This window comes from Rhinolophus sinicus, linkage group LG05 (assembly GCF_036562045.2).
Source record: "Rhinolophus sinicus isolate RSC01 linkage group LG05, ASM3656204v1, whole genome shotgun sequence".
NCBI classification, from domain to species: domain Eukaryota; kingdom Metazoa; phylum Chordata; class Mammalia; order Chiroptera; family Rhinolophidae; genus Rhinolophus; species Rhinolophus sinicus.
In genome coordinates this window covers 97,441,341-97,455,789 of record NC_133755.1, presented here as the reverse complement: position 1 = coordinate 97,455,789, position 14,449 = coordinate 97,441,341, and the positions used below count along the sequence as shown (strand labels likewise).

At 36.2% G+C, this 14,449-nt stretch overlaps 1 protein-coding gene across 7 annotated transcripts in view; it reads left to right on the top strand.

Annotated features, from left to right (window-relative positions):
• PKHD1 (PKHD1 ciliary IPT domain containing fibrocystin/polyductin) overlaps positions 1–14,449 on the top strand; it is a 433,016-nt gene that overhangs the window by 187,416 nt on the left and 231,151 nt on the right. For all 7 annotated transcript variants that reach the window (XM_019734773.2, XM_074333064.1, XM_074333066.1 and 4 more), the window contains 3 exons: positions 4,306–4,418; positions 5,711–5,816; positions 9,646–9,780. In XM_019734773.2, the coding sequence (XP_019590332.2) occupies positions 4,306–4,418; positions 5,711–5,816; positions 9,646–9,780 (354 nt within the window). The remainder of the gene's footprint in view (positions 1–4,305; positions 4,419–5,710; positions 5,817–9,645; positions 9,781–14,449) is intronic.

Genomic DNA, 14,449 nt, shown 5'->3' with positions numbered 1-14,449 from the left:
TCAGGAAGTGCTGACTGCCCCACCATGTCCTGGGTGCTACCTGCTGGCCAGGCTTCCAGCCTCAGGGTAAGTGCTGGCCCTCATTCCCACTTTCCCAGAAGCTGACTGGCACATTAGGGCATTGGTTCCTTCTCTCACACGAGGTAGGAATTGAGTATTGGTTGTTTTAAAACAACCTAATTCAGTTTTTATCCCGTATTGACTTTGCTTGGTTCTGTGTGTGTGTGTGTGTGTGTGTGTGTGTTCCTAGTGGAACATGTGGCACACCAGAGAGGAATAGGCTCTTTAAAGTCCCCTTCTGTAGGGAGTACTGCAATATTATGACTGCCAGTGGATCACCCAGGTTTAGGGAGCTACCTTTAATAATACCTGAAGTCCTTTCATTTAGGAATTAAAGTCGATAAAATATTAATCTAGAATGATTGAAGTGATGGGATGAAATGAGTTTACTCAACCTAAGGGTAAATATAGAACAGCTATAACTAAAAGGGTATGATTGGACTTTTCACTCTCAATTCTTCCTTCCACAAAGTAGTAAAACCTGAGTTTTGTTAAAGGCTGTGAGAAAGAGCTCTGTGATTGAGTAGGTCAGAACTGACTCTTTCAATTCTAACCGTTTTCTATGCCCCATGCCACCATGTCCGTATATTAAATAACAATTTAAATATAAAATAAAATTCATTAAATAACAATTTAATAATATAGAGTAAAAATTATAGACAGTCTCAGTCTTTTCTTCTGCTCAACATTTCATATCAGTAGCTAGTCCTCATTCACATAAAGTCTAAGCCTTCATAAGCTTCAATTCCTATAATGCTAGTTTCAGAACCGCTGTCCTTATTAAATATACTCTTCAAAATGTCATGTCTTTCCCTACCTACTGTTGGGAATTGGCCCACCTTCTTGCCTGTATGTCTCTGCACTCTGAACTGAGCATGCTTCCCCCCCCCCCCCCATGTGGTGGGGATGGAAGGGATTTTGTATTTGGATTTTTGGTGTGAAGAGAGCAACTCCTTAGTTAAATCTGACCTCAGAAAAGCTCTCCTATTTTGGGGAAACCTATATTTATGTAGCAATATCAAACACTATCACTGCCTATCTTGTCCCCCAGGTTATCTGGTGCCTGAAGGGTTAACTCACTTTTTTCTAGAACTATATAGATGCACACCTCAAAGAACTGGCTTACTTGGACAGTTAATTTCTCTCTGAAATTATCTTGCTTGAATGCCCATGATACATTGAGTTCTGCAGAGTGTTGTTCAGTGTTTTGTGCATTGTTGGGGAGGCCACAGCAAGCTCTCCTCTTCTGCCCTTCACCTGGTGATGTGACTTTCCATTGCTCCCTACTGTTTACATTTCTTCACTTGCACCCTATTGTTTGGCATTATGGTTCTGGGTCTGACCTTCATTTCTCTGTCCTAGACTATGATTGCTGACACTTTCAGGCTTGGACATGAATGGAGTTGGCTCTGACAATTACTAACTCTCTGACTTTGGGAAAGTTACTTAATATCTCCAAGCTTCAATTTCTCTGTGAAATAATAATAATAATAATCATTCAATAGTAATAAGAATTCAGAATCATTGTAAAAATAAATGAGACACTGAAATTTGTATCTGAATGGTAGCAGCTTCTCTATAATGCTTTACTGTGAGTATTATCATTATAGTTGGTTATAACTTCAAAAAAGATAAATACGTCTAAGAAAAAGAAAAAATCAACATAAAGTATAACTTACACTGAGGTGGACAATCTTTTTTTTAGCAATTTTATTTTATTTATTTATTTATTTATATTTTAATTTTTTTATTAGTTTCAGGTGTATAAAACAATGTAATAGGTAGACATTTATCATTTATATCACTCACACAGTGTTAACCCCCTTCCTCCCATCTACTATCCCTCTGACATCGCACACAGCCATTACATTTCCACTGTCTCTATTCCTAATGCTGTACTCCACTTCTTGTAACCATATATATATATATAAAATTGTAGTTGACATTCATTATTGTTCAGCTTCAGGTGTACACTGCAGTGATTGGACAATCTTTTTATTGGGATCTGGTAACACATTCCCACCCTGATTATCTAGGTCTATCCTTCTTTAGATTTCAACAGTGGCTTCCATTCATACTGGGTTCCCAAAGTAGCTCATGACAAAATTGCCAGAAATTGAATTCTTCCCAGTGTCTCCCTCCTTTTTTATCATCTCCTAAGACTCTTGATAACTAGACAGTACAGTATTAATATCTCAGTCATCTCTAGAGAAGAAGTTCTCAAAAAGGGGTCGAAACATCACCTGCATTACAACCACCAGTGGTGCTCTCAAGAGTATAGAATTCTGTTCCCTATCCCTTCACCTCATCCCAACACCCACTAAATCAGAATATCTGGCGGGGCTTAGAAATCTGTATTTTACATACCCCAGGTTAGGGTTGCCAGACAAAACCCAGCATACTTGGCTAAATTTGAATTTCAGATATACAGCTACTAAGTATTTAAAACAAATATATCCATTCAATATTTGGAACATACTAAAAAGAGATTAGTGTTTGTTTTTTTATTAAGTGTGAGATTTAAATTTGACTGGGTACCTGTTTTTTTGTTGTTGTACTTTTTTGTTGTGTTTGTTGTTGTTGTTTGTCTTGCTAAAGCTGGCAACTCTACCCTGGGTACACATTAAAGTTTAAGAAACTGTTCTAGCAAGATTCTCAAAGCATAGGATTCCCCCTGAGGCCTGTATAGAGCCATTTATGGCACTAAAGTGTTGTGTTTTAGAAAGATATTTAATGCCTTTTGGGTTGCACAGTGTCACAACCATCCCTGCTCCCCATTCTCCTTTCTGTGCTCTGATAGCAGTGTTCAGAATGAGCTGTCTTAGTCCCATAACGCATACTCCTTGGGAGACTGAATTACTCACAGAGAGGAAACTTTGTCGTTTTTTTTTCTCACACCAGCCAGGCCAATGGAGAATCCCCAGGTGATCAAGAATGAACTGTGTGGAAGCCACTGGGGCTCCCTTTGTCTCTGTAGCACAGGTTTAGGCCTTCGGCAGACAAGGCATCTGCTCCTTGACTTCTATTCTCTAGGTAGACCTGGATGTCTTGACCTTGGATGAGCCTCTTAGGCTGAGGGAGGACAGATGCACACAGATAGTAGTCCAGTAGGTGATCTATTGGCTTTTCATTTCTCCCACTAAAATACAAAGCTGCCAGCAAGTCTTTTACTTTACTGCCTGGAGAGAAGTTGCGAATTCAAGTGGCTGCAGGGACTAGGCCATTCTCATCAGTAGGTGCAGCAGGAAGGGTGGGGTCGATGACAACATACATCCATCGTCTAAGAAGTCAGGCCCCTTTTTAGCTTCAGCTGATCCATAGCTATCCTACAGAAATTTGGGCTCAGCATTTTAAAAAAACTGAAAGTCTAATTTTTTTCTATCAAGTCTCCTGATTTTAAAATGTTGGAAACAAAATAAAAATTTTTGTAAACGTTAGGTAGGCCAAGCAAAATACTTCTGTATATAATATTAGACTCTTTAGGAAGTTAGTTTTCTATTCTGTCTTAAAATACATGTATATTACATCGTGATGAACATATTATAGTTACTTCATTGAATTTAGAAAGACTATCTCATGTGTTCAGTTCAGTCAGAATTAAAGCCCCAAACTCATATGGTCTAGTGGAGAATTTAGGTTTATAGTATGATAATAAAAGAAATTAAATTATTTAGATAGTAAATCCTATAAAGAAATATTAAGGTGATTAAAATGATCTAATCAAGACAAAAACACATTGAGGAGATTTGAGTTGTATTTGAACTCAGCCACTGTTTCTCAGAATTGAGGCATAGCTAATGCAATCACTGGCTTTCAGCCCATAGCCATTGATTTGTTGAAAGGATCAGAGAGAAGACTTTGTGTAGACTTGGTTTTAAGTTATTCCTTTGCTGTTGTATATTCTGGCAAATACTAAAGAGGAGAGCTTGGGTTAGATGACACATGCTAGCTTCTCACTGTTGAAGTTTACAAGGACATTTTAACATGAGATGCCAGTTATTGAGGTGGGCAAATTATAGTCTAGTTGAGTTGCCTGGCGGAAGAGGAATAAGAATAAGTTTGATTCCTGGGGTGGTGTGGGGGATGGGTGGGTGGAAGAGTAAATGAGTCCATGAAAGTATCAATATACCTTGACGGGAAGTAAATGAAAAAGCAGAATGAGCACATATAAGAGTCTTTCCAGCAACCTTATTGTATATGGAATATCTATTATTATTAATATTTAACTATCCTTATTTTCTATAGGGAAACATGGTATGTGCTGCTGGTTATGGCTACTTCTTTCATCTTGTAACCAGCCAAACATCACAAGCTCCACTTCTCTCCTTCACTCGGAATATTGCACATTCTTGCACAAGGTAAATCTGAGGAAATTCATCTTGAGTTTGGTTATAAGGCTTATGGTTTAACATTTTTTTTTGTGCAACATTCAGAGAGGGTCGAACTTTTGGCATTCATATGATATTTGATGATGTATCTGTATAAGCATTTTGGATCACAAAAGTTTGGTGGTGAAGGAAAGGGAAACGGAGAGAAGTCACTTGTGAGGGAAACAAGACAGAATGTACCTTTTGGGAGCAGAGGAGAATTTAATAGAGAAAGCAATTAAATGTCCAATGATTGGGAGCAACTGGGAACCTAGAGTGCCTGGGCTCAGGAGCTGACTGGGGAAATCAGCTTTGGAGAAGAGGCTCTTTGCCTGTGACGTGTACTCTATAAGATGAGAAGGGACTGTTCGAAGTCTTGTTCAAAGTTATGTAGAGGATAAGGTTGTCTGCTAAGAGCAAGGACTGGGAAACATGGTCGGAACCATGGGAAAGATGTGGACTTCAGATTCAGAGTCATGTCCTGATTCAAATGCTGATTTCACTCCTAAATTTTTTTTTCTTTGAGTCAGATCCCTTCTTTGTAAAATGGGGATAGACCTACATTGAAAGTGTGATGTGAAAATTAGAAATGATTTGTGTAATGCACCTAAGAGAATACCTGGAATATAATAGAAACTCAATAATTGACAGTTACAAATAATTATGATAAAAATAGTATAAGAATACTGCTATCATGGAAAACAATAAGGAGACTGCAATAAGGATTAAGTACAATTACTATGCCATGCTGAAGTGTCAGCTGAAGCTAGGATGAGTACGTGTGTCATGACATTATCATGAAGATTATGAAGCTTTTATCTAGCAGTTTTCAGCAGCCCTGGGATGTGAGGGAGAAGATATCCAGAATACCACAATGGTAGGGCATTTCAGGGAGAACAGAAGATAGAGGGATTGTAGGTGCTGGTATCTACATTCCTAGCAAAGGGGTAAAGCTAGAAGAGGACTGATAGAATAGCAGGGATCATGTTCTGAAGGGCAGGGGAAGAGGTTCAGACTCCCAGGACAGGGGTGAACCTAGAGATGGGCTGATAGGGAATAACGGGATGGTGGCAATCTGTACCTGGTTGAGATCCAGTGGCAGGTCACAGAGGGTAACAGAGGAAAGGCTACGGAATGGGCAGGGACGGTCATAAAAAAGGCTCACAGGTCTCATTTTCACTCTCCCTTATTCATTATCTTTACCTTTATATTTTCCAGTGAGAAAAAGTGGGACTTTGAAACATAGAAATTGGCTAAGTTTCACTGTTTGTTTCACTTTCTAGGTGTGGTCTCTTTGTATACCCTAAATTTCAGCCACCTTGGGATAATGACAGAGGCCCCACCCTGTTCCAAGACTTCGTGGTTTGGGGAAGTGCAGGTGGTGTCCAGGTAGGTTTCTTTATTTATTTATTTGTTTTTTTATTACAGCTGTCATTTGTTTCTTCATGGTGATTTACTACACACCTCCGTTTAAAGGGAGATTATTTGCCACCGAGGGGAGCATTGCAATATCAACACAGGTTTAAGGAGACAACAGCATCATAGGTCTCTATGGGATAGTTGTTGAATGAACAAATTCCTGGTTAGTCGTCCAGGGTTAAGTTCATTTCCTTTATGGTGACTTTTTAGCAACTCTTACAGAGAATAACTGAATTATACAGATTTACAGCCAGTAGGGGTCATAGAAGTTGTCCATTCCTCTTGAGAGATAAGAAATTAAAGCTCAGAAAACAAAGGGGTTTGTTAAAGGTTACACAGTTAGTTAGTGGCACAACCAGGTGTAGAATTCAGACTCCAAATGTTATGCATTTGATACCCTAATATCTTGAATAGCACATGCTTCAATCTTAAGAAAAAGTGCTATTCATCATTGGAACACAAAAATTCCAGCTCAAGGTGCCATTGTTACCTTTATAATGAACAAAATTTTCTTCTATTTTACTCAAAAGGGAAGAAAGTTCACATCCATCATTTACTTTTCATTATCACAATGATTTGTTACAGGGAAGCTTTGCATGTTAATAGCAACATATGAAAATTATCCAGGGTCATTATTTGGTGCTACACAGAGAAAATTACACATACTTGGTCTCTGCCACTTAGCAATCTGGAGCCTAAGATACATAGATGAAGAAATATGTTTATAGGGCATTCAGAAAACAGAATAAAAACATAAAATTAAGTCACAATAAGAAAGTCAGACATTTATTTGATATAGCCAATAAGAGGAAGATAATTATGGATGGGGAAAGCCGAAAAACATATAATTAGCGTTGCTAACATGAAGAATCCCAATTGTATTTAATATTTTGTTTTCATTTAATTTTATAAAATACTAGGTTTCCCATAAGTACTATGAACATAGGGGTTTCAATTCAGTAGAAACATTTGTTGCATGCCCTCTATCTAGAGAAGCAGTTCATGCTTTGCAAAGGCTTAAACTCTGTCTCCATCCTTTTAAATAACTTTGTTCTAGAGGAAATAAACTAATAAAACAAAAACGTTATCAGACAATCATTAAAGTCAGTTTTCTCAAGTTTTGCAACCAGAAATGCTAAATCCATGGAAGAAAAAAAATATATATATATACTTAAAGATTGAACTTCTTTTAATCAATTAAGAACTCCAAGTTATGACACTGCTTTTGGAACTTCACTTTTATGAGGAGAGTAAAGGAGAGTAATTAATATGATAGTAGGGAATTTAAAATGTAACTTCTCTAAACACAATCCTGAAAAAGAAGATAGTAAGAAAAACTTACTATCAGGCAATAAGAAAGGTAGAGTGGTATGGGGACAAAGCTAGAAATATAGATCAATGGAATAGAAATGAGTCCAGAAATAAACCCATACATCTATTGTTAACTGATTTTTGACGAGGATGTCAAGACCATTTGTGGGCAGGGTGAAAAAGATGAAGGAATTAAGAAATACAAATTGATAGTTACAAAATAGTCATGGGGACATAAAGTAAAGCATAAAGAGTATAGTCAATAATATGGTCATAACTGTGTATAGTGTCAGGTGGGTACTAGAGTAGTCAGGGGGATCACTTCCTAAATTATATAAATGTCTAACCACTATGCTATACACCTGAAATTAATATAAAATAATATTGAATGTCAACTGCAATTGAACAATTTAAAAGGGGAGAAAAGTTCAAGGTTAATAAGAGGTTCAAATTTCTAGTTATACAAACAAATAAGTCTTGGGAATATAATGTACAGCATAGGGAATATAGTCAGTGATATTGTGATACATGGTACAGTGTAAGATGGTTGATGGACTTATCGTGATGATCACTTCTTCGGGTATAACTATGGTGTACATGTGTAACTACTGGTAATATAATATTATAGGTTAGCTACATTCACAATTCCTATGTTCACAATTCCTATCTGTGTCACCTTAGGCATATCCCCTAGTTTTCCCTATCTCATTCATAAAATGGAAATAGTAATAGTACCTACAGGATAAGTTTGTTTCGATAGTTAAATAAGTGTCTGCATGTAAAGTGCCTAAAAGAGTATGTGAATCTTCTTGGGTATATAATAACAGCTGCCATTATTATTGTTAGTAAACAGGATTGTCTGGTAATAGAGCAATGCTGATAATAATGTCTCTGGAAAGTGTAACATTGAGAAGTACCTTCTGCATCATCAAAATACATTACGTTTAAATTTCATAAGCTTAAATTTCATAAATTTCATTATTAGATATATCTGATTGTATTCTGGTCATTAGACGTAAGAGTCATGCATATAGTTACTCCAACAAAACATTCCATTAGGTAAAATTTCTATTGTGAGTAAGCATAAATTTATACCTATTTAATGATATTGGTAGCTAGTATTTTTGGATATTTTTTTCAATCATCTTAATAACCTTTGGTGGAGGGACATCATTATTCTTCTCCCTAGATAAGAAAACTCTGGGTTGGGGATAAAATACTTGCTAAGGTCATACAGCTAAGAATTGTTGGATTCCAACTCAAGCAATCTAACCCTTCTGTACGTATGTCAATAAAAGTTGAGAAAAATACGCTCCCCTCACCATGTCTCATAAACGTAGAGTGATTCTTTTAGAAGAGGGAGGTGAGAGCACATCATAAAAACTGTATTTACACCACAAATAGGGGCTTTTTGCTTTTGTGTGTTGGTTTCCTTTAAAAATTACCAGGTTTTCTAGTTAGTGCTAGGCGTTAGCTGTTTTTGAATATGAGCATATTTTCCAGAACTTGAGATGCCTGTAATTGGGTAACAACTGTCGTCAAGTTATCAGTTCAGATCATACCTATTTTGTTTAAATAAACCTTTAAGTCTCCAAAGAGCTATCATTGTATAAAAGTTATTGGTGCATACAAAGTGGGAGATGCAAGCTACTTAATTCTTGAAAATTCAAGCACAAAGACTGATCCACAGGTAGAAGCATGGTACTATGGTAAATCATGGCTACCTTGGCCTTAATTAATAGGACACTTCCGCCTTAAGATACGAATGAAGCCATGACCCTATTTAATGAGTAAAGGGATGACTGTTGAGTAATTTCTAGTCCTGATTTCCACCCTGATTTTACAGATGGTTGAACTGAGGTCGAAGAGAAGTTAGATGTCTTGCCCAAGATCACATAGTTAATATCAGTGCTAGGTAAAAAAGAAGGGTTCTGTCCCCCAAACTACAAGGATTCTTTAAACACTATCAAACATATTTTTTTAATGTTTTATCCCTGATTGGGCCCACTAACCCCAGTTGTGATAAATATCTATGCACATAACATATTTTGAGTCTATAGTCATCCTGAATTACTTATTTCATACTTGCAATTTTCTGACACTAGTAGTACATACTACACTGAGGAAAATGTTAAGTACTAGAGTTCTTGGATGCTCTGTTTTTCTCTATTAATTTTGTGTGATTTGACACCGACAGGTTTGTTTTAGATATGTGAAAGATTCACATTGACCTTTTTAACGTGTCAGTTATTACTGAGGAGAAATGAAAAGTACAGATAGGACGTTACCAGAGGGGACTAGTTAGTGCTGACCTCAGGGCAACTTTGGGATGTCTGCAGGTATTGATGGGCAAAAGCTGCTTAAATATGGTGCAGCATGTTTATTTATACTTAATAATTAAAGAAGCTATGGGAAGTCTTCAAGAAAACCAAGCCTCAGACCTTTGCCATAACATATGCTGTTTTTTGTGTGTTTTTTTTAAATATAGATTTTTAGGAGTAGCAATCTTCATCTAAAAAGCTTCCAAGTTTATTCATGCAGAGATTTTGGAATTGACATCTTGGAAAGTGATGCAAATACTTCAGTTACTGACAGCTTATTACTTGGTCATTTTGCTCACAAGGTAAGTACCTTAATGTAGTTGTTTTAAGCTGTCCATCAAAATAGAATCGTATGTATTGGGCTCCTTGGTGATCCAGGATATATAATTTTAATAGCATTTTTAAGTGAATCTTACATTGAATTGGTAAAAGTTGGAGGGGCCTTTTATTTGTAACAGCGGTGATATTTATAATAAAAATCAAATATACCTATGAGTTTTTGCTATGAGTTGATACAAAACATAAAAATCATGAGTAGTTTGCAGAATTCTTATTTGGTTGTAATTTAGCATTATTATTCATACCAATTCAATAATATGCTTAATAACTTTAGGTTAACTTACTCTAAGTTCACAAGGATTATAGAAGAATATGATTCCGTATTGTCTCTCTGCCTTATGGTTTGCCAAGTTTCTACATCAACATTCTGTTCATAGAGTCCTTGCTCTATGTCAGGAGACCTCTCCCCAAAAATAGGTCATATAAATTTACATTGTTTGCTATAGTATATTATAGTTTCTTATGTGATTTCCTAATACTTTCATAATTGTAGTGTTAAGGAACAAAATTCAACCAAGTAAATTTGAAGAGCTTATTGGCTTTATTAAGCAATTCAAGAATTGTACGAAATGAAAAGTTCTTTTTTTTTTTTTAATTTTTATTGGGGAATATTGGGGAACAGTGTGTATTTCCAGGACCCATCAGATCCAAGTCAAGTCATTTTCAATCTAGTTGTGGAGGGCGCAACTCACTGGCCCATGTGGGAATCAAAGCAGTGATCTGGGAGTTCTGAGCACTGCACTCTAACCAACTGAGCCAACTTGCTGCCCCTAAAATGAGAAGTTTTTGTAGGCAAAAGATGTGGCAAGGGAGTTATTAGCAAAAGAAAGGAAAAGATTGCTTTTAAGCCAGGTCACATTGCTTGGGAGGGAAGGGCATGGCAGGGGTTTTATCATGAAGATTATCTCACTAGTATTGATTAGGACATTTCAGACTTATTGGTTTAAAACTCTATTCCTGGGAGAGGCTGATATTGCAATTAGTTTAGTTATGGAGTTTTTGTTTGGTACATGGTTTAGCAAAGGTGATTCCATTGTGGCCTGTTTCTTTTTTTTAACATTGGGTTTCAGAACGATAAGCATCAAACGACAGATGACTTCTCTGCCACCCCAAGGCCAGTGACCTTGATGCAGATGAGGCAAAGAGGATTTCCCAGAAGAGACTATTAGTTCTCCTTAAGGGAAGTCCATGGCTGCCATTGATCTCAGTAGGCTTCAGACCTATAATGGGTCCCCTCAGTTCTTGTTTTTGAAAGATGTACATGAGTATTAGTATCATATTATCATAATACTCATAGTATCACATTGTCATAACACTCATAATACTCATAGATGAGAACCAAGGAAAGAGCATTCTCTTTAATTTGTTCCTGAATGCTTGGCCAATTGAAATTTAAGTGATAATTATTGACTTTTGTACTTCCCTTGGAGAGTATTTCATAGCTATATGTATTAGCATTAAGATTTAAAAAAGTAATTTTTTTACTAAGCTACATTTTTCTATGTTTAATTCACAAACTTACTTAGTTAAATCTCTTGAAGCATCCTTTTCAGGAGCAAAATAGCTGCCAGTTTTTCCTTTTCTCTGAAAGGATTACCACCTTGAGAGGTGATTCTTATTTTTAGATTGCATAGATTTCAAGAGAGGGTGGGACCCAGATTTAGATTCTGTGATACTGGTGGATCAAAGGCCCTTAAATTTCTCCAAAATAACCTTAGGAAAGATGCTAAAAACAAAATTCTCATCAAGCTGAATATCTGTCCTGGTAAATTAATGTCACAACATCTTAATTGGTGCTAAATAGACATCATAATTAATGGGAGAGTGACATAAATTAAGATATAAATTTTGACCAAAGGGTGCTTATCATGAGATAATAAAAAATAATCACACCCCGGGGTATGATTCACCAGGAATGCAATGCAGCTTAGGGCCTTTTAGTCTCTTAACAAGAAAGTGCATGACAGAAGTTCCTGGATGAAAAAGATCAGTCTGTTCTAGGAGAGACCTAGATCCTGGTCAGACATCCAAATCATAAAACTATGCCATTTTAGAGCTGAATGCTACCTAAGAGTTGATCTCGTTAGAACTCCCGAGTTTACGGGTAAAGAAATGGAGGCTTTGGAGCAAATGATAGCCCAAGATCCTTGCTTCATAGTGTGGAGCTGGGACCACTTGGATGTCCTCCCACTACTGGTCAAATATTTCCAGTTACTCATGGAAAAGACTTTGGCAATGAGCATTTATTAGTCCCTACTCCAGTATTCCCTGAAGGTTTTCCATGGAAGGCTACTCCAAGAGAGGGTTTCGGAAAAGGAAGATTATTAGGTTGATATCATTTAGGATGTGCTGTTTAGTATATCTCCTATCTTTGGAAATTTAGATTACGTATTAACCTATTAAAGGCTCTGCAGAGTCCTAGGGTTAAAAACAACAACAAATCAAACAACAAGTAAAGTATCTCTGAATCTTTATCTTACACAGTATTGCTTAGATTTACTTGGGAACCACTTTATTGACATATGAAGGTATGTAAATTGTTAAAAAAAGAAAAAGGATACCTGACTCCTGTGGTTGTGGAACTTCGATTTTAGTCTCTATCTTTGTTGTCTGCCATTCCTTTAGGAATTAAGATTTTCGGATAATTTTGCGTACACATTGTTAGACCTTCCACTCACATATGATTGGTGAATCATATCATAAAACAAGCATTAGTTTCTGGAAGAACTTGTTATGATTAGAAAGGATTTTTTTCCTTTAAACATATTTGTGTATATGTTGGTACTCTCGCAACCAACATTACCTTTATACTGAGATGGGGAGAATAATTTCCAGTGAGGATAGCTTTCACATACAAGAAATATGAGTATACTGTACATTCTAGTTTGGTTCTGTAGTTTGTTTATACCTGTTGTCCTAGCATTCTATCTAACTAGCATCCCCTTTCACACCTCAAAAATGTCCTGATTTGGATATAAATTACAGTCACCCCACTTTTGAAAGTATCTGTAAGATGGTTGCCTTTTCGTTGTTGTTGTGATTAATTTGAACAAATAATACTACCTTTAAAAATATCTTATTCAGACAGATGCTCTTGGGGTTGCTTCATTTTTCCTATTTCTCTAGGGTTTCCTTCCCATTTTCACTGGTGGATTTGTCTTCCTCAATTCAGACCTTTCATCTTTTTGTTTTTCTAAATTCTGTTGTAGGGCCCCTTCTCTTCTCAATATACATGCTCTCCCTGGGAGAAATCTCATTTTCTCTAGTGGTTTCAATTAGCATCCAAAAGCTGATGTCTCCCATATATTTGCATTTATTTCTACCATCTCATTTTATGCTTTCAGTTTGCAATCAGTTTTCTTTATTTCTTTTTTTTCTACTTTCTGAACTTGATTTGTCTTGCCATTGAACAGTATCTTTTTTTTTATTACACTTACTCGTTTGAAAGTTATTTATTCTGTATGACTATTTTAGTTATTGAACTTAAATTTTTAACACGCCTGGTTGTCTCAAAGTCTTAATTGCATCGGCGCTCTTAAACTTTACCTGAGGAATTCAAAGATCTTAAACTCCTTTAACTTCTTTCTTCATCCTCCCATCTTGTATGTTACTTTTCTCTAGTATTTGTTCCACTTTTTAAAATAAATATTTTATGGAAATATAATATTTATGGAGAAAAGTGCACAAATCACAAGTGAAGAGCTCAATGGATATTTTTTAAAGCAAAAATCATGTACAAAGCACCCGGATCAAGAAATGCAATATTACCAGTTTCTCTGGAGCTCCTTCATGTCTCTTCCAATTTAACCCAACTCATATCCACCCAGCCAAAGAAGTCATTATTTAGACTTCTATAGGCATAGACTGATTTCAAATCTGTTTTTGAACTTAGTATAAATGGAATCATTGAGCATGTAACTCTTTTGTTCCTGGCTTCTTTGGTACAATATTATGTCTGTGACATTCATCCATTTTTCGTTTTTATCTTGCAATAATTTATTCTTCCATTTGCTATATAGTATTCAGCTTTATGATGATTGTACCACAATTTTTTTAAAGCTATGTTGCTATCGATAGATGTTTGATTCTTTGCAAATTTGGGTTATTGCAAATCATGATATTACAAATATTTTTCGATAGTTTTCTTGGTGTTCATGTGCATTCATTTCTTTTGAATATATGCCAAATTACAAAATTGCTGGGTCAGATTTTATCCCTTCAGCTTTAGTGGATAATGTCAAACAATCCCAAGTGTTTATACTTCACCTGCAGTGTAGGAGAAGGGTTTTACAGCTGCATCCTGGAATTTCTTTTGACCAACATCCTCCATGTCTCCCTGGTATTGGAACTCTGGCTTCTGATTCCCACATCTTCCGCCTTTCTGATTTAATTCCTCATGTATTAGAATGTAGCCTACGGTAAGTTTCTTATCAAAGTAAGTGTCTTTGGAAGGTGAAGGTTTTGAGCTACAAATGGATACCTCCTTATTAGTAGATTGTTGGTTATAAAATACCAGGTTGAAGTTAATTTTACCTTGACATTTTGAAGGCAATGCTTCATTTTCTTCTAGCTTCTAGTCTTGAGGTTGAATAGTATTAAGGTACTCTGGTTCTAGGTTTTCTATGTAACCTT